The sequence below is a fragment of the Mus musculus genome, chromosome 16, assembly GCF_000001635.26.
Source record: "Mus musculus strain C57BL/6J chromosome 16, GRCm38.p6 C57BL/6J".
Taxonomy (NCBI): domain Eukaryota; kingdom Metazoa; phylum Chordata; class Mammalia; order Rodentia; family Muridae; genus Mus; species Mus musculus.
Genome location: NC_000082.6, coordinates 44,064,088 through 44,084,431, shown reverse-complemented (window position 1 = coordinate 44,084,431; position 20,344 = coordinate 44,064,088). Strand labels below are relative to the sequence as shown.

At 43.2% G+C, this 20,344-nt stretch overlaps 1 protein-coding gene across 1 annotated transcript in view; it reads left to right on the top strand.

The window, feature by feature from the left end:
• The first annotated feature begins 19,051 nt into the window (after positions 1-19,051).
• Gramd1c (GRAM domain containing 1C) overlaps positions 19,052-20,344 on the top strand; it is an 85,031-nt gene continuing 83,738 nt past the window's right edge. Inside the window, exon 1 of the mRNA XM_011245853.2 lies at positions 19,052-19,174. Within this exon, the coding sequence (XP_011244155.1) occupies positions 19,088-19,174 (87 nt within the window). The 5' untranslated portion in view covers positions 19,052-19,087. The remainder of the gene's footprint in view (positions 19,175-20,344) is intronic.

The window sequence follows — 20,344 nt, the reverse complement described above, 5'->3', positions numbered from 1 at the left end:
TAGGTAGCCATGAACACTGAGTTGTGATGTCAGTGGAGAATGGTAGCAGCAGTGACACGGGCAACAGCAGAGTCATTGAGTTTAATTTGCCTGCCCAGCATGAGAGCAAGCAGGTAAAAAGCAAAAGTCTTTTCTCTTGGGCCTCATACCTAGCTCACCACTGAAGGGTACTGCCCAGATCAGTTAATGTACTCCAGAAAATCTCTCATGGGTGTGTTCGGACACTTGATTTTTGGTTGATTTTAGATCCAGTCAAATTGGCAACCAAGGTTATTATTTGGGGTTCTCGAGAGAAACAGAACTGTCTTACTTAGGGATTTATTGTTGTGAAGAGACACCATGACCAAAGCAAAAAGAAAAACATTTCATTGAAGTTGGCTTATAGTTGAGAGGTTCAGTCCATTATCATCATGATGGGAAGCATGGTGTCATGCAGGCAGACATGATGCTGGAGAAGGAGCTGAGAGTTCTACATCTGGATCCACAGGCAGCAAGAAGAGAATGCCATCAGACCTGGTTTGAGTTTCTATGACCTCAAGGCCTAACCCTAGTGATACACTTCCCCAATAAAGCCACACCTACTCTTGCAAGACCACACCTCCTAATGGTGCCACTCCCTATGAACCTATGGGGGTCATTTTTATTCAAACTACCACAATAGCTGATAGGATATATATGTGGGACTAATTGAGTGCCTTACAGATTGTTTTAACAATGGGTGTCTCCCAATGGGAAGTCCAAGAAATGTTCAGTCCACGAGAAATTCATGAAAAGGCTTATTCATTACAGAGTGGGTTGTTTTTAATGTGCTAAGTGATATCTCAGTGTGTCTAGCATATTTTAACTCTCTAAGAGCACAAAGGAACCAATCTTCTCAAGTGAGTGTTAAAATGGCACAGAAGTCAGCCCAAGAGTTAGTTTCTGTAGACGTTGGCTCTGAAACAAGTATTTGACTTCAGCTTCTCCAGGAAACATCAGTTGTGGGGAGGGAAGGGCACAAAATGGACAGACTGGAAAGGAAACAATAAGTCATTGTCACTGGGCATGGTGGCATATGCTTTTAATCCCAGCACTCAGGACACAGAAGCAGATGAAGCTTTGAAAGTTCCAGGTTGGCCTGGTCTACAGAGGAAGTTCAAGGACAGCCAGGGCTACAAAGAAAAGCCTGTCCTGAAAAACAGTCATTGTAAATCAAGTTAACCAACCTTAGCCTGAGGGACACAGTGCTGCTGGGGAATTCTGGGAACTAGAGGAGGAAACACATCTCAGGAGGCAGAGCACATCAGTCATCCGGTGACAGTCAGCCCCTGCCAACCTTCCATTGACAGTTGTTCTCACAAAGACACGAGGAATCACTGCCTAGAACGTGTGGTTGTGTACAGTCACACAGGATTACAGAAATGAGACTGAATATGCCAGGTATAACTCACAACCGTAACATAAAAAGAAGCCCAGCAGGGCCTGGAGAGATAGCTCAGTGGTTAAGAACACTGATTGCTCTCTTCCAGAGGTCTTGAGTTCAGTTCCCAGCAACCACATGGTGGCTCACAACCATCTGTAATGAGATCTGGTGCCCTCTTCTGGAGTGTCTGAAGACAGCTACAGTATACTCATACGCAAATAAGTCTTTTTTAAAAATCCAAGCAAAAAACACCCAACATATAAAATTCAAAACCAAACTTTGAAGTCAGGATAGCAGCCGCATGCACTGAGGAAAGAGGGAAGTAACAGAGACATCTTGAAGAGGGTTTCAGGTGTTAGTGATGCTCTGGGTCCTGCAGGCCTATGTGTGTTAACTTAGTAGCAATTCATATGTGTTGCATGTGCTAAAACTTTATAGAGTAGCTCATGTATAATTTTGCGATTATATATCAACCAACATACATACAAGAAATGCTATATAAAACATCATATACCTATATAATGAAAAAAAGGAGCCATGAATTTGAAAAAGCAAGAAGGGGTGTTTGGAGGGATGAAAGGGAAGGGGGAAATGATATAATCTCAAAAAATAATTTTAAAAACCTATTTTTAAAAAATGACATGACTCAAGTCTTTACGGAAGTTATACTTCATGTATGTACGTTATACTTCAGTAAGTTTACTTTGAAAAAGTCATAATTATGACTAAGGAATTTCAAGTATTTAAACTCATTTTTACCCTGAGACATCATGGTTTAAAAATACTATTAAGCAGCTTAGCAGATAAGAGCACTTTTTGCTGTTGATAGAGGCCTGGGGTTGATTCTCAGCATCCACTTGTGGGATTTACAATCTTCCAAAACTCAGCTCCGGAGGATCCAGTGAGTTCTGATGTTCTCCAGCACCCGACACACACACGGCACATAATCATACATGCAGGTAAAAGCACACAGAAATAGGACTAAAAAATAAAATAAAATGAAAAGTACTCTCAGAGGCCAATGAAATATCTCAGTAGGTTAAAAGGTGCTTGCCATGAAGGCCTGACCATCTGAGTGTGAGCCACAGAACCAATAGAAAGGTAGAAAGCAAACTGACTCTATAAAGCTGTGCTCTGACCTCATACACTCGATGGGGCACGTCCATACCCACACTAATGATAATGACAACAATAAGTTAGAAATATTATTAATGTTTACCTAATAAAATGATTTTATTTTTGTTTGGCTTTTTAGCTTGCTCTTTTCTACTGCAAGTAGAGTTTAATTTTATTAAATTTAGATTATTTATATACTTATTTATTTTGATGTTGAGTATCCAACTCAGTGCCTTGGCCTGTTAAGCAGGTGCTTTATCACCTGGAGCCCTCTAGACCCCAAACTTCTCAATTTAGGAGGGTTTTTTCCTGCTTTCTTTGCAGCCAGTAGCTTGTTTTGTCAGGTCAACTGTTGAGGGTTTGAGAACTTATCTGTTCTTGGAACAGAGTGAAGAGCTAGCCAGATCACACAGTCATAGAATGCTAATTGTCTCCTCTGTAGTAGTACAGGCAGATTCATACAAGTTTGTGTTCAGTTGCTTTTGAGTGTGTCCTTCAGCCCTCCAAGTAGCAATGAATGGTTGAAAACAGAGTTAAGGCATTAAATGATCACATGTGTGTTCTAATTAGATGTTCTCCCAGTTGTCCAAAGATAAGAGCAAGCATATAGTATTGTGTTAATAATGGTGATGTCTAGACCCTACCCTAAACCAACTTGGGGTCTTCCAAGTTCAGAAGTGGTAGTGGAGTCGATTCAGTTGATTCGTGGGGCAAATCTGGGGACAATGCTTAGCTTCCATACATAGCTATAAAGGGTAACATGGGAGACTTAAAGTGACATATGGATGCTCTCACACATGCGATAGTTTTATCACAGTCTCAGTATTGTACAATTTTGCTGTTTATCTTGACATCCGTTGGTATGAGCACTCAACAGGACTGCGCTGAGTCACATGTGTTGTCTGCCAGTGGGACAGAGTTTTCCTAAATCATGAAAGTTGAGCGGTATTTTTACACCTATGGATTTCAAATGATTCCATGATTGTTCCGGGAATACACTTAGTGGCATAGTAGTTCCTCTTCTCTCCATGTCTCTAGAAACAGGAAATCTTAAAAGGAAGCAATTCTGAAGGCTTAGTTCATGAATATAATTACAAGGAGTGTAATTCAATCCCATTTTAAAAAATTTGTCCGGGATTTAAAACTCCTTTTTCTTTACTCTATCACGATGGTTTTTAGTTCAGATTTTAACCGTCATCTGAACAGCTCTTCTATGTTCATGACTCCCAAATAGCTAGTACATTTAGCATTTACTTGATGACTTAAAATTGCACTAAGAGTTTTGGGACACCTTGTGTAAAAGCTCTAAATTGCCTTCAATCACATAAAACCATACTCGCAGCCTTTATTTTCAAATCGTGCACTTTATTTTAAAGTCGTTACGGAGCCCCTTTGTCGCAGTCCCTTAAAAAGTGATTTAGCGCTGCAGTCCCCACGCACTACATTGCAGGCTGGTTCTTCAGGAGCTGAAATGGAAATTGGGGTACAAGTCGCTCAATAGGAGTCAACAGAAAGGAAAGGGAGCAAAAGCAGGACGAGGAGAGAGCTATCAGTGTGCGCGGCGGAGAGACTTAGAGGTGGCCACTTCGGTGGACGCTCTGGGGTAAATATTGCCGGAGTTGGTACTCATCCTGAAATGGCCAGATCTGTTTCGTCTTTATCTCTTAGTGCTCAGATTACAGAAATCATCAGAGGATAGCCCCAGCGTCATGAAAGAAGCCTGCCAACAAGTATTTCAGCAATAGTACCTGTGAGCTAAAAGCCAGATTAACTATTTTAGCATTAGGTAAAATGAAGGAGCTCCCTAAATATATATTTAAAAGACTGTCAGGTGGCTAGTGACCTGATTTCTAGAAACTCATTATCAAATGAGTTTCACATGTGGGGCTGGAGAAACGTCTCAACAATTAAGAGTGCTTGCTGCTGGGGTTGGAGGGATGGCTCAGTGGTTAAGTGCACTGATTAAGAGCACTGACTGCTCTTCCGAAGGTCCTGAGTTCAAGTCCCAGCAACCACACGGTGGCTCACACCCATCCGTAATGAGATCTGATGCCCTCTTCTGGTGTGTCTAAAGACAGCTACAGTGTACGTACATTAAATAAATACATCTTTAAAAAAAAAAAAAGAGTGCTTGCTGCTCTTCTGGAGGACTGGAATTTGGTTCCAAGCCCCCAGGTCCAGCAGCTCACAGCTCCAGCATGCTCTTCTGACCTCTGTGAGCTCTTCTCTCTCTTTCTCTCTCTCTCTCTCTCTCTCTCTCTCTCTCTCTCTCTCTCTCTCTCTCTCTCTGTGTGTGTGTGTGTGTGTGTGTGTGTGTGTGTGTGTGTGTGTGTGTGTAAAAACTTCAGATGTGGCAATGTCCAGTCTAGTTTTATATCAACCTGATACAATTAGACTTATCTCAAAAGGGAGAGCTTCAGTTGAGAAAATGCCTCCATAAAGTCCTGCTGTAAGGCATTTCGTAATTAGTGATCAATGACAAAGGGCTCAGCCCATTGTGGGTGGGGTCACCCCTGGGTTGGTGTGGTGGTTTTGGGTTCGCTAAGCAAGCCACGAGGAGCAAGCCCATAAACAGCTCTCTCTCCACAGCCTCTGCATCAGCTCCTGCTTCTAGTTTTCTGTCCTGTTTGAGTTCCTGCCCTGGCTTCCTGACCACAATGTGGAAGTGTAAGCCCAATAAACTCTTTCCTCCCCAACTTGCTTTTTAGTCATGGTGTTCCTTTGAGCAATAGTAACCCTATCTAAAATAACAGAGTACTTCATAATTAGGGATATTTGAATCATGTGATTGTCAGTCATAGTGATAAAATGAAAAAAAAATAAGATTAAAAAAAAAAACCCAGACATTATGTAGAGGTCCTGAAGTACAAACTCATACAACTGCAAACGTACCCCTGCCTCCCCCGCCACTACTGCTTTGCCCTTTGAGGTACCTTATACCAAAGGGAATTTCGCATGAACCACATTGCCTGTATTAAGTCATCCTCACTCCTGACTCAGTGACAATCTACTTGAGCTCCTCAAAACAATTTACGAATCAGTCACAATCTATTACATGTAGAAAATGGCCTATAACAGGGCATTGTGTCATGTAATTGTGTTTTGTAATCACAGCATTTGGGAAATGGAGGCAGGAAGATCAACTCAAGGTGGGACTCAGATTCATGGGCAGTTCGAGTCAACCTGGACTACCTGAGAGCTTGTCACACACAAAAGGGAAAGCTTTGTCCCCAGTTGGTGGAACTGTTTGGGAAGGGTAAGGGGGTGTGGCCTCCTTGGAGGTTTCAAAAGTCCATGCCATTCCTAGTTAACTTTCTGCCTTTTATGCCTTTGGATCAGGATGTTGGCTCTCAGCTCTTGCTCCTGGGCCATGCTTGCCTGCCTGCTTCCATGCTCCCCACTGTGATGGCCATGAACGAACCCTCTAGAACCGTGAACCCCCCAAAACATTTTCATGTAAAAGTTGCATTGGTCCATGATGTCTTATCACATAAATAGAAAAATAACTCAAAACGTAAGAAGAAAAGGGCAAATAAAAGAATGAAGATTGCCTGTGTGGTGAGCAGAAGTCACTTGTGCCATATCCCCGACATTCACCTTATGAGACACTGGAGAGGTGGCTCAGTGGTTAAGAGCACATTCTGGTTTTGCACAGTTTCTTTCTCAGCTCCTATGACTGCCGACTTACAATTGCTTATGACTCTAGCTTCAGGGAGTCTGATGTTCTCTTCTAACCTCTGTGGGTACTGCATGCCCACACACACACACACACACACACACACACACACACCACATGTGCATGCACATGCATGAACACACAACTAAAAAGAAAACATTCTAAAATCTTACATTTATGAAAAATGAATTCCCTAGAAATCATCTGTGCATTATGCATGTTAAGCAGAAGAGAAACAAAAGATGGATTCATGGGAGTTGGGTGAGAAGAAGCAAACAAGGGTATTTAACGTAAGGCTTACCTAATGCAAGAGGCTTCAAAATACATGAGGACCTGAAGAAGCACGTGGGCTTAAGCACCCATAAGTTGGACTATGAAGAGTGGGAAAACGGTGTATGCTCCATTTCTTCTGAACAGAGCAGGCTCCACAGTCTATTCAGACTCTCCTCTCTAACAGTTTGTCTTCAAGAGATAAATGTATTCTTTTCCTCCAGTTGCAAGGAGGCTGCCTCTCAGATAACCTGCTCCAGACCAAGGTTAAAAACAGAGCCATTTTAATTGCATTTTTTTTTCAGGGATAGGCAAGGGGAGGCCAGATACCTTCCTTTTTCTGTGATTTCCCCAAATTCTTTCAAATGCCTGCACATTTCTGCTTTAAAATGGAGTGGGGATGTTGGGGATGGGAGGTAACGAGTCCGTGGGCCCCAGGGAAAGAAAGAGGGGAGGGACATCAGTCTCCACATCTCCTTCTCTGCCTTAAGTTTCTCTTTCTTGGTTAACACCAGAGGAGACAAGGGGTCCATCTCAGCGGGGACAGCCAATCCTATCAGTACATCCTTTCAGAAGCAAAAGTCCCAATCCCTACTCCAGGGGCCCATGAACACCTTAGATCCAATAGGAGAGTAGGGAGAGTCACCAGGGGCCACCTGAACTCCAATAACCAACTCCTCAGAGCTAGTGCTGTCCAGCTCTGGGAACCCTTCTGTCTAAAGTCTGTAAGGCTTGTCACTGAACTTTCACTTGTTGCTGACATGTTTTCCTATCTTTAAATTTTTTAACTGATGGAGAAAAAGATCCCACTTGCTGGCAGCCCTCAGTAACTCTTCTAAAGCCCAGCAGGTCAAAGATGGCTCCTGCCATCAAGCCCACATACCACATTCCTACCGTTAGGAAGACCAAAAGGTGGTGTGAATAGGAATGGCCCTCAGAGACTCATATATTTGAATGCTTGGTCACCAGGGAGTGATGCTATTATTAGAGTATGGCCTTGTTAGAGGAAATATGTCACTGGGGGTGGGCTTTAAGGGTTCAATGCTCAAGCTGGGCCCAGTGACACTTCCTGCTGCCTGCCAATGCAGATGAATCTCTCTCTGCTACCTCTCCAGCATCAAGTCTGCCTGCATGCTGCCATGCTTCCCTCAATGATGATGATGGACTAAACTTCTAAACTGTAAGCCTGCCTGAACTGGCTGGATTTGTGTGTCAACAAAAACTAGAGTCATCAGAGAGGAAGGAGCCTCAGTTGAAAAAATGTCTCCATGAGATCTAGCCATACAACATTTTCTCAATCAGTTATTGATGGGGGAAGGCCTAGTCCATTGCGGGTGGGACCATCCCCGGGCTGGTGGTCGTTGGTTATATAAGACAGCATGCTGAGCAAGCCATGAGGAAGCAAACCAGTAAGCAGCACCCCCCCTCCCCCAATGGCCTCTGCATCAGTTCCTGTTTCCAGGTTCCAGACTGTTTGAGTTCCTGTCCTGACTTCCTTTGGTGATGAACAGCAATATGGAAGTGTAAGCTGAACAAACCCTTTCCTCCCCAACTTGCTTTTTGGTCATGGTGTTTTGTCGAAGCAATAGAAACTCTAACTAATACACTGTTCCGATTGAATGTTTTCCTTTAGTAGAGTTTCTGTGGTCATAGGGTCTCTTCACAACAATAGAAACCCTAATAAAGACAAAAAAAAAAAGCGCCTTAATTCCAAGTAGACACATACGAAGATTAAAGTTCAGGTTTTCTCAATGGGGTCATTTTGGAAATGAAAGATTCAGAAATAAACAGTGAAGTCTATGTGTGTGCCACAGGGATCTCTTTGCCAGTGACAGTATTTAGTGGTGAGGATCAGAGATGCCAGGCATCTTGACACATGAGAGAATGTAGAGTCACTATGCACTCTTCATAAATTCCATGTCCTCTGAGACAATCTCATAAGCTACGCACTTGTTTATAATTCTCTGTGTCTACAACTAAGCCATAGAAACACACAGTATTCTGGGCACGGTTCTTAATAGATGCTTTAAATTGCAGGAGCGTAAGTAATATGCACAATAAGGAGAAAGTATATTTCATTTCTTGGGGGAAATTATTCAAGAGTTGTTCAACATTTTGGGAAGCAATATTCTACATGATTTTCTTTGTTGGTTTATTTTCCAGCTGCTTTTCAAGTTCTCAGTGCTCTGGCTTGGGATGTTAGCATCACAGTAACTCTAACTGTTATAGCATAAATATCTGGCTTTACTTTTTAAGTAATTAACTAATTAATGCCTGCATACATTGGTGCATACCACTGAGTCAGCTCTCCACTCCCCATAATTATATTTTCTTTGTAGAAATGCCTGCACATTGACATTTTGAGTTACATATTTCATGGCACTTCTTTTATATTTTAGCTGAATGATATCTTTTTTATAAGATCACTTTATTTATTTTTTAAAGATTTATTTATTTTATGTATATGAATATACTGTAGCTGTACAGATGGTTGTGAGTCTTCATGTGGTTGTTGGGAATTCAATTTTTAGGACCTCTGCTTGCTCTGGTCATTCCCGTTTGCTTTGGTCTGCCCCACTTGCTCCAGTCAACTCCTCTGGCTCAGTCCCTGCTCTCTTTGGCTCAAAGACTATCTATAGCTGTCTTCAGACGTGCCAGAAGAGGGTGTCAGATTTCATTACCAGTGGTTGTGAGCCACCATATGGTTGCTGGGATTTGAACTCAGGACCTTTGGAAGAGAAGTCAGTGCTCTTACCTGCTGAGCCATCCCTCCAGCCCTGTTATCTTTTATTTATAAATCATGTATGTCAATTATTGATTTTATTTCTGGATGATAAAGAGGAAAATGATCAAGCTGAGAGTGGTGGCATGTGTTGGTCATCCCCCTACTCTGAAGGCTGAAAAAGGAGAATCACAAGTTCAAGGCCAGCCTGTGCTAAGTGCTAAGTAGTAAGACTATCTGAAAATAAAAATTAAAATACATAGATATTTAACAAGACGGTTGTTGGAGGACTGGGGATTTAGCTCATTTTCATGGTTTCTGTGTGAGAGGACATGGGTTCCATCCTTCATACATGTGCATACACACACAAACAGACATACATACAGAATACACACAATTAAACGGACACACAGACATATTAAATAATATATTAAAGACTATTAAAATGGTCAAAATTAAGTCAAAAGTAAATGTTGAAGAGTTAGACCAAAGGGAAACATGCAAACACACACACACACACACACACACACACACACACACACATACATACACACACACACACTGATCTGTAGCAGTCTCCATTGGAGAACTAGCCTTGCCCTGTTTCTGGGTCAGTTGGAAGCTGACTGCTTGAGACTCACATCACTGAAATGGGCCTTGGGCCATAGGAGCTGCCACATTGGGCAGTGGAGGGAGGCCCCCTGTCCCTCCAGGACACTACCCAACCCTCATGCCTCAGGATCTCTATGTCTATGGCAGCCTTCACGCCCAGAGTTCCTGTGGGATCAGGCTAAGGCTAAACTTTGGGTGCACACCTGTTATGGACTGGACTCAGTTGGCCCCTCAACGCGTGGGAGAATCAGGGTCCTGGTACCTAGGTGGGCAAGGAGTTGGTGGGGTGACAAACAGACATGAACACAAGCGAGTGTTGATCTGAATGTAATTTCTCAAAGAAAGCATCAAATTTATATTACAGAAGAAAGTATTGAAGTTACTGGATGCTTAATGACTCTACACAAAACAGAAGAATGCATACATAAAGACTGACAGGAACTAGGCAATGTAACAACTGAGAGAAGGTCAGCTCTATCTAAGGTTAGCTATATTCTTAGAAGTCAGGTGTGAGGTCTTTATGCTTCCGAGGCAAGGGCTTTCTTTCATGCCCAAGCTATAGTTCTAGTTCTGATTTATTGTTTAACCCACCACCAGCCAGCTCTTAGTAAATACCTAACTATGCTATTCCTCTGGGCTAGTGAAAGTATGTGCTAGGGAGTTTTGCTCTAGCTAACCTTCTCATGAATAATGCAATACTTTAGTTCCTCCTTAAACCACAGCCTGATCTTCTTCCTAAACTTTGGTAAATTCCTGAATATGGGAGTGACTCGGCTTCTATGCTAAGGATTTTGTGGGGAACTTTCTTCTATTAAGTAATGTAGTCTGCGATACATGACTATAATAAGAATTCTAAACTTACTTCGCTAAGCTTGCCCTGAGATTTCTAACTCTATGTAGTAGATAGTAATGCCTGATTTCTTTCACTATCTCTCTTTCAATACTGGAGGCAATTCGTCTGAATAGGTAGCATTCTTACTATATTCCAAGCCCAGGGTCAGCTCAAGGACTGTCTAGGACTTTGGTGAAGGCCAGGAAGCAAAGTTCAACCTAATTTAGGTATTTGTCAAATCATTCCTTGGAGGCACCTATAATAAAACAATACTGAAAGAAAGCACACAGAACCATTCACCAACTATAGCAAGGACAAGTTTGGAGCATTCGTGCTATGGGATGCCAAGGTTCCAGGAGACTAAGTTTCCGTAAAACTTTTTGCCTCAGGACTATGGCCAAGCTTTTGAACTTGTCACACAGACTTCACTGGAGTGGGTGTGGCACACACCCATGGGTGTCTTCTCTCCTGCTTTTCTCACTCAGTCACCTGAGTTGACTTCTTCACGATGTCATTTTGAGAGCTTCTCTGTTGGAGGCCCTGCTCCAGCTCACAGAACTCTGCCTGTTCTGTCTTCCATAGATGCTTTTAGTGAGCAGCTAGGATTGCCTAGGCATGCCACCTATGATCAGAGTATAATTTTTCTGAGATGTGCTCATGACAAGAAGGCCTTCGAAGGATCTGAGAGGAGTGCAGGCTTTAGGGCCAGGGACGTGGGCCAGTGAGTGGCAGAGTGCTCACTTAGCATATGCAAGACTCTGCTCTTATTCTCTGGCATTTTGCCCCCAAATAGAAGTGCAGTGCTTCTCCATCAGGACATCTAACACTGTTGTTCATTTAAATTGTTTCCCTTCAGTTTAATTTTATGTGTATAGGCATTGTCTATGTAGCACATGAGTGCAGGATCTGCAGAGACCAGAAGAGGACACTGAGTCCCCTGGAACTGAAGATATAGATGGTTATGAGCCACCAGGTGGGTGCTGGGAATTGAACCTAGGTCTTCTTGAAGAGCAAACAGTGCTCTCAACCCACTAAGGCACCTTTTCATCCCCCTTGTTGGTTGTTGTTTTGGGGGTTGACCAAAGTGAGGATTCAAGTCCCCTCATATACATGCATGTATAGGTATATGTGTATGTGTATATGTATATGTGTGTATATATGTGTGTATATTATGTGTGTGTGTGTGTGTGTGTGTGTGTGTGTGTGTGTGTGTGTGTGTGTGTGTGTGTATACTCCAATGTCTTTCTTCTGATCTAGAACCTAAATCACAGGTAGATTCTGTTTTCTAGGCTGTGCTTATTTCTAAATGTACCATTTTGAAACCTGAGGTAAAGATTATCATTGATATTTGTATTTTCTTCTGCCTTTTCAACAAATACAGCTACCTTAAAATAGCATTAATTTCATACTGTGAATTTTTAGCACAGGTTTACAATTATAGTGGTTTACAATCTCTCTGTCTCTCTGTCTCTGTCTCTCTTTCTCTCTCTCCTTCCCTCCCTCCCTCCCTCCCTCCTAATAATGACTCGGATGAAAAAAAAAAACAAACTAGTGCCCAAGGGAAAAAAGTGATGAAATCTTAGGGAAAGGGTCTGACTGCAGAATTGCTGGGTCTGCTATGTTGCCATTGTTCAATGCAGCTGTTGCTGCTGAGACGTGCTGGGCTTACGTACCTGATCCTCCTGTGCTTCCATTTGTTAACTGGGAAGAGAAAGCAAAGATGGTCACAGGACAATTTATACATCAAGCACATTTTGCTGGACAACCAGAACCCAGATTACAGGATGTCTGTAATCAGCAGTCTTATGGTTGGGGGAACAGGACTTAGATTTACACAAGCAGTTAGCCCTTCGATGTGCCTGGAGCATTACTAGTTACAGTATAACCGCTGCTGGATTTAAACAGAGCCTTTATAGCTGCACCATCATTTACAAGATGTGCCTGGGAATTTGCCCCTTGGGATAAAATCTTCCCGACCTTCTCTAAACACTTGCCTGGAATTTCAGGACAAGCCCCAGCAGAAGGGGTTGCTGGTGCCTTACAAGTCATGGAACCCCACTCCTGGTGGCAAGGGATCATGTGCTGTGCTCTTGCACCTAGTGCTGCACTTATTATATGTCTTTTCATACGTCTCATAGAGTGTCCATGTCTCCAAACAGAGATGCATGCCCACGAAAACTTGGCTTTGTCTACCGCACTGGCTATTCTTGCTTTAAGAAATAAAAAGGAGGCGGGGCTGGAGAGATGGCTCAGAGGTTAAGAGCACTGGCTGCTCTTCCAGAGGTCCTGAGTTCAGTTCCCAGCAACTACATGGTGGCTCACAACCATCTGTAATGGGATCTGATGCCCTCTTCTGGTGTGTCTGAAGATAGCACTAGTATACTCACATAAATAATCTTTTTTTAAAAAGAAATAAAAAAGGAGGAAGTGTCAGAATGTGGCTGAGCAAGGCCTCGGGGAACTGTGAGAGAGGGTCCAGGATTAAAGGCAGAGGGCCTTTTACCTCAAGTGCATTTTGTCCCCTGGATTGTTCTTGGATGGGATTCCGTGCCTCCTGCGAGAAATATTTGCATTCAATTTATAGGACATGTTTATTCTCATTGGGTGTTGGGACGTAGCTATAGAACCCAGTCTGGTGAATGGATCTGCTGAATGCTGCCCTCAGTGTGCCCTGAATCTGGATATGACCTTCCACCTTGCTTTCATGCTTCCCCAGATACAATCTATAGAACTTCCCCAGCCGTTGTGTTTAAATTGGTCTGTTCTGAGAAAATTCTGGGAAAGGGCTACTTTGTTAATATTTAGTATGTGCTTACTGGCATTTGTTTACATGTTTCTCTCATCCTGCTTTTCTAAATTCAAACAACCTTCCTTGGATCGTCGTTGCTTTCTTTGTTACACCCGTGTATAAAAGCACACTGAAGCTAAAGCACAATTGTCTACAGCATTAGACTGTACTTTACTTTGTTCTTTAAGGTCCTCAAATCTCAGGTCTTGCAGACAGATCTGCATAGGTCCACAAAGGCCGACAGTCATTGGTGCATCTGTCTTCGTAGATGGGTTCGGGTCTTCAAGCTTGTACAACACAGCTTGTTGTACTAGTAGAGCCATCTCCCCACTCCTGTGAACACAATTTCTGTTCTTATCTCTCCTAGGCAGAATGGACATTTACCCATGAATTATTTCTGCTAAATTGCCAATGGTCTTTAGAAGTTTTCATTAAATAGTACTCTAGTGGTATGTTAGAGCCAAAGAAATAGATCATGCCATTTCTGAAAATGTATGCTTTCTAGGAAGAGGCTTGAGTACAGGAGCTATTTGCAGTAGACGGTTGCTGGGGTTGATGGATTTCTTTAGGAATGTGGTCACTGGTAGGTTCCCCATGCCCCAGTGGGTGACCCCACACCCGTGTGAATACAGACAACACTAACTGAACTAAAATAAATAGGACATGAAGTTAGGAGGGAGATGTGATGGGAAGGCCAGAGCGAGGGGTGTCCTGGAGGAAGCTGGGATGAGAGATGGATTTGACCAAGATACACTATACACATATATGAACTTTCCTTCCTTCCTTCCTTCCTTCCTTCCTTCCTTCCTTCCTTCCTTCCTTCCTTCCTTCCTTCCTTCCTTCCTCCCTCCCTCCCTCCCTCCCTCCCTCCCTCCCTTCCTTCCTTCCTTTTCTTTTTCTTCCTTCCTTCCTTTCTTTCTTCCTTCCTTTCTTCTTTCTTTCTTTCTTTCTTTCTTTCTTTCTTTCTTTCTTTCTTTCTTTCTTTCTTTCTGCCTGTCTTTCTTTCTTCCTTCCCTCCTTCCTTTCTTTCTTTCTTTCTTTCTTTCTTTCTTTCTTTCTTTCTTTCTTTCTTTCTTTCTTTCTTCCTTTCTTTCTTTCTTTCTTTTTTTGAGACAAGGTTTCTCTGTGCAACCCTGGCTATCCTAGAACTTACTTCATTCTGTAGACCAGGCTACCTTGAACTCAGTGATTTGCCTGCCTCTGCCTCTCTGCCTCTCTGCCTCTCTGCCTCTCTGCCTCTCTGCCTCTCTGCCTCTCTGCCTCTCTCTCTGCCTCTCTGCCTCTCTGCCTCTCTGCCTCTCTGCCTCTCTGCCTCTCTGCCTCTCTGCCTGCCTCTCTGCCTGCCTCTCTGCCTCTCTGCCTCTCTGCCTCTCTGACTCTCTGACTCTCTGACTCTCTGACTCTCTCTCTCTGACTCTCTGACTCTCTCTGCCTCTGACTTTCTGACTCTGACTCTCTCTCTGCCTCTGCCTCCTCTGCTGAGTGCTGCTGGCATTAAAGGTATGCACCACCAGCGCTGCTGCCCATATATGATATTTTTAAAGAATAAATACAAATTAGAAAAAAAATTCAATACATTTTGTGATATCTAACTAAACTGTTGATAACTGTTGGGAAACATTGCTTATACCCTTGCTTTAGCAAAGTAGTTTACAAGATTCATAGAAACCTGCTGGGCAGTGGTGGCACATGGATCTTTAATCCCAGCACTTGGGAGGCAGAGATAGGTGGATCTCTAGGAGTCTGAGGCCTGTCTGGACTACAGAGCAAGTTCCAGGACAGTCAGGGCTACCCAGAGAAATGGCAGTCAAGGTAGCTGTACCTGTTTATTTACTGCCAGATGTCATAGTGCAGCGTTAGATAGCATAAGACATCTCATCTTAGAAACTGGCTCAGGATGGATTTAAATAATTCACAGTTTAATGAAACATGCATAGAGGAACCCAGAGCGAGCGACCTAGGAACTCTACTGGCTTATTTTTCTTCCTTTTCCTTTTGATTCAAATCCTAATCTCAGTTTTATGCTTAAACCTTATTTCAACGCTCTACATTCTAGCCCACGGCACTCGTGTTTCTGCTCCAGGAAATCTTACCTTTATTTCTACCCATTTTCTCCTAAACCTCTACTCTTTCTTGTGTCTTTCCTCTCAGGTAGTGAGTTAGTTCTGGTGGCTTTCATTTTACAAAATATATACAATTCATAATAAAATTTTCTTAAGCAACACCCAACAAGCAATTATGTAGGCCAAGCAGAATGCTGCCTGCCTTGAATCCTAGCATTTGCCTGTGAATCTCTGAACTGGAAGACAGACGGTCTGTATAGAAAGTTCTAGGCCAGCCAGGGCTACATGGTTTAACTCTGTCTCAGGACAAAAAGCAAACAAACAAACAAACAAACAAACAACAGCTGCAGGCAATGTTTATGTTAAATGACCATTGCTTTTGTTAATTGTTCATTTTATTTAATATATGTGTAATATGTATCATGGATAGTTTGAGAAATAGAACATTGGTATAACATAGAAAACCTCTTTGTGTTCCTACCCAATTGCTTCCATTTTCTTTCCCCCAAAGAATTAAATTTTGACTTTTGCATTTCTTTGACTTTTGCACTAATCAGTCCCTGTTTTAATTTAGAGCTGGGTCATTCACACCTGTATCCCTAACTATATTAATGTAAAGAAGAAGATCTGTATAGCAAGAACCAATTTTACCTCATGACAAAAGTCACTTATTTTTGCACTATTACGTAGGTCAGTGGTTTTTCAACCTTCCTAACTTTGGGACCCTTTAATATGGTTCCTCATGTTGGGAATCACTCCCCGACCATCAACCATAAAATTATTTTTGTTGCTACTTCATACCTGTAATTTTGAAACTTAGGGATTATACTGTAAATCACTGCATTTTTCCAGTGGTCTCGACTTACCAGCTGAGAAACACGGACATAGAGGTTCTCAGAGAAATTGTACCCATCTGTGCCCGTGGGCCATGATTTGACTTCAGATTCCTGGCGAGTTTATGAGTATCTTTCCAGGGAAGTAAGTGTGCGGTGTCTGAGGTTGTCCTAGAAGGCACAAGTCCCTGGTACTTGGAGCAACTGACCAAAAGATGAGTATTTGGTGAAATAATGCCCAGAGAATAGAATGTCTAACGCTTTCTATTCCCAAACCTTCTGCAGCAGCCTCCAGCTTTCAGGAGTGACAGAGGAAACACTGCAGGCTAAAGCAGCAGAACACCAAGGAAGGAAACAGAAGCCAAAGGGCGCGTTCCGGCTCATGGTAGAATTCCCTCTGTGAACAGGAAGGGAGGAGGCTGTGCGATCTGGGAGAAGATGCGCTCATCTAGATTCTTTCTTAGGTGGGCCTGCTCCAGTCTACACTGGTCACCTTCCAGAGCCAGTCCACACTGGCCATTCTAAAAACTGCCTGCAGCATTTTCTTGGCAGTTCTCTTCATTGCTCTCTGTTTTCCATTGTTTGCATTCCACATTTTGGTTTGTTTCTCAATAAACGGTTTCTTGGCAAGCCGTGGCTTTAAGGATGCGTTGTATATCTGAAAAGTTTAGTTTGCTACAGGAGAGGAGCGGATGATCGAGAGTGCACACTTCTCATTGGCCTCTAGTTTCAGAGGCGTCTTACTGTAGCTGGTCCCCAGGTTTCTGAGGATTCTGGTGCAAGTCGGTGGGTCCTCAGGCTTTCCCCGTACTCCGTTTGAGACTTGGCTTTCTCCGTTTTATGAATCCTCTTCTACATGCTTCAAAGCTTACAAAATTTCCTCGCGTTTGCCTTCTTTCTCGTCCTTTCTGTCTGTGTACAATTCTTCTTTAGTTTTGGTTAGGAATAAAATTAAACGATGTACAGATATGCTTTTTAAAAAGATGTATTTTTATGTATGTGAATGTTTTGCCTACATGTGTGCATATGCACCACATGTGTGCCTGGTGCCCATGGAGGCCAAAAGAGGGTGTTAGACTAGGATCAGAGACCGTTGTAACTACTGGATGGGTACACTTAAGCCCTGAGCTATCCCACCCCGTGTATTTACTCACTTTTATGCAGTAACAAGACTAGTAATATGAGATTCAAAATTATTAGTGGCATTTCTTGAGAATTTTGGATGGAAGCTAATCAGACTGACTGTTAAGGATTTTTGAAGGTAGGTGTGGTGGCACACACACTTGTAATCTCAAACACTTGGGAGTTGAGGCAATAAAATTTCTAGGAGTTCTGGGCTATCCTGGACTATTTAATGACACCCTGTCTCATAAGATTAAAAACAAGACAAAACACGACAGTGCAAAGCTTCTAAATTCCTTAAAACTCTTCACGAGATGAAACGTAAATTAGAGAACTATACTTCAGGGAACTTTCACTTAGTAAAGAGTAAATTTAAAACATGTAGTGAGATGCCAAAACTTTCAAATTCAGACTCCATTTTGGAGAACCTGACCTAAGTTTGAACTCTGGTAAACTAAGAGGCTGGTACCGAGCATTAGTTTCCAAGTTGCCCCCAACAAAACCGGAACCTAACTCCTGTCTTTATGCTAAGCCCCAAGAATACCAGTCTTTCTCTCTCTCTCTCTCTCTCTCTCTCTCTCTCTCTCTCTCTCTCTCTCTCCCTCCCTCTCTCTCTCTCTCTCTCTCTCTCTCTCCCTCTCTCTCTCTCTCTCTCTCTCTTTGAGACAGAGTTTCTCTGTGTAGCCCTGGCTGTTCTGGAACTCACTTTGTAGACCAGGCTGGCCTCGAACTCAGAAATCCACCTGCCTCTGCCTCCTGAGTGCTGGGATTAAAGGTGTGCGCCACCACTGCCCGGCTTACCAGTGTCTCCAGGTTATTCTCCCAGCAAACCTGCACCCCCAGGTTACAAGCCCAGCCCTGACCACCAATGCAGAGGGGAGCAGAAGTTAAGTTTATGATACGATTCCCAGCTCCAACCAATCATGTTAAAGGCCACAGGAGCTTTCCAATTAGATGCTTGAACACGTATTCCTTGTTGTTGCTTACTATAAAGTCTTACCCCAACAGACATTCGGGACTCCCCCATCACCAAAACTACTGCCCTTCATGATGGTAGTGCGTTGGGGGTGGGGGTGGGGAAGCTAGCTCGAATAGAATAAAGACCCTACCGTGAGTTACATCAGATCGGCTCCTGTGTGAGTTTTGGGGGATCACTAACATTTCCCTGGCACAACAGTAGAATAGCAGCCTGGCCCAATGGGTCTCTATGGGACAGGATACATAAGAGGTCCTAGGATTGTGTTTGGTCCTGGCAGTGCACATATACTCTTTCAACTCCTATTTTTATCACCACTCTCCAGCTTCCAACCCCCAGCCTCTTTCCTAAGTGTTCTATGGGATTCCAGGTGAGACATGAACTGAATTCTAAGTTCTCTGTATTTTCTGTGAAAATTCTCTAAACTTCCACGGCCTCCTGCCTTTCCTCTGAGGATCTTGTTCTCTCTGCAGCCCACTCAGGTTGTTTTGGTTTTTTTCTCCAGTGTCACCAGAAGTAGCTGTGGTCCTGTCCCTGTTAGTGACCCAGTGCAGACCGACCCCGGTAGAATGCAGTGTGAACAGATGCAGCTTCCAAGGTTAGGTCATAGAAAGCATTGTACTTTCCGTCTAGGTCTCTTGGATCATACATTCTGAGGAAAGGCTCGGCCTCAGCATGAGGACTCAAGCTGTCCTGTGGAGAAGCCCTAGCAGAGAGGAACCGAGGCCCCAGACCAAGAGCCAGTGCCAGGCTGGCAGCCCTGTGAGTGAGACTCTCTGAAAGTGGATCCTCCCGGCTCAGGATCAGCCTCAGCCAGGTGGTTCAATGGCTTGGAGCTGCCTATAATCACCTAGCGCAGTCTTGTGAAAGATCGACCATGAGCCAGAGCTTTCCACCTGTGCTGTTTCCATATCTCGGAGCCATGGAAATCACAAGAGATAGTGAATACCTATTCTCACACTCTGATACTAAGGTTCGGAGTGAACTGTCATGCAGTGATGGTCACCCAAGTGCCACCAAAGCCAGGGACAGGGCAGGTCTCTTTCTTTCCTTCATTCTTTCTTTAAATCCCAGCTTGGAAATTCATGACTGAGAACTGTACCTGAGGCTTCTAATAGAAGTATTAGACCCTTCCACCAGCTCACAGTTCATGTTCCTCTTTTTCTTTTTCTTTTTTTGAGGGATGCTGGTTTTGAGGCCTCAAACTCATTATGTAGCAAGGTCCAGTGGAGGGTAGCCTTGAACTCCCAATCTTGCTCCCCTCACCTCCTTAGTGCCATGATTGCTGGCACATGCCTCCCTTCCTGCCTGAGGTTTCTTTTCCTATTGAAGAACTCTGGTCCTTGCTTATCATCTCCTTTCTCTTTGCTACTGTCTTACTCTTTCAGTAATTCTTGTTTCAATTCCAAGCCTCTGCTTTTCTTACTCTGTGGTCTTAACTTGTTCCTCTAGTCAGTCACCTGCTCTTACACTTAACATTATAACCACAACCTGCTACCACCCCAGCCCTGAGCGCCTTTTCTTCTTCTAATTGGTGGCTTCTATTACCATCCATCCTTCAAGCCTAAGTAGATGTTAACACTGTTCACCCGAACACTTTTCAGTATCCTTACCACTATTTTCCTTAAATGATAATTTTTAGAGGTGTGTGTGTGTGTGTGTGTGTGTGTGTGTGTGTGTGAACGTGAATGCAAGGTTGTGCACTTAAGTGTAGTACTGGTGGAAGCTTGAGTTCCAGGAGACTGTGAGTTGCCTGATGAGGGTTCTGGGAAATGAACGCTGGTCCTCTGCATGGACAGAAAGCACACTGAACACTGAACCCCTGAACCACCTCTCCAAACCCCTCGTATTTTTACTCTAAGGTGCCAATGCTAGAAACCAGGCTGTGCCTCTCCACGGGGCTCTATCTAGTTCTGTTTGTTCTAGTACTTA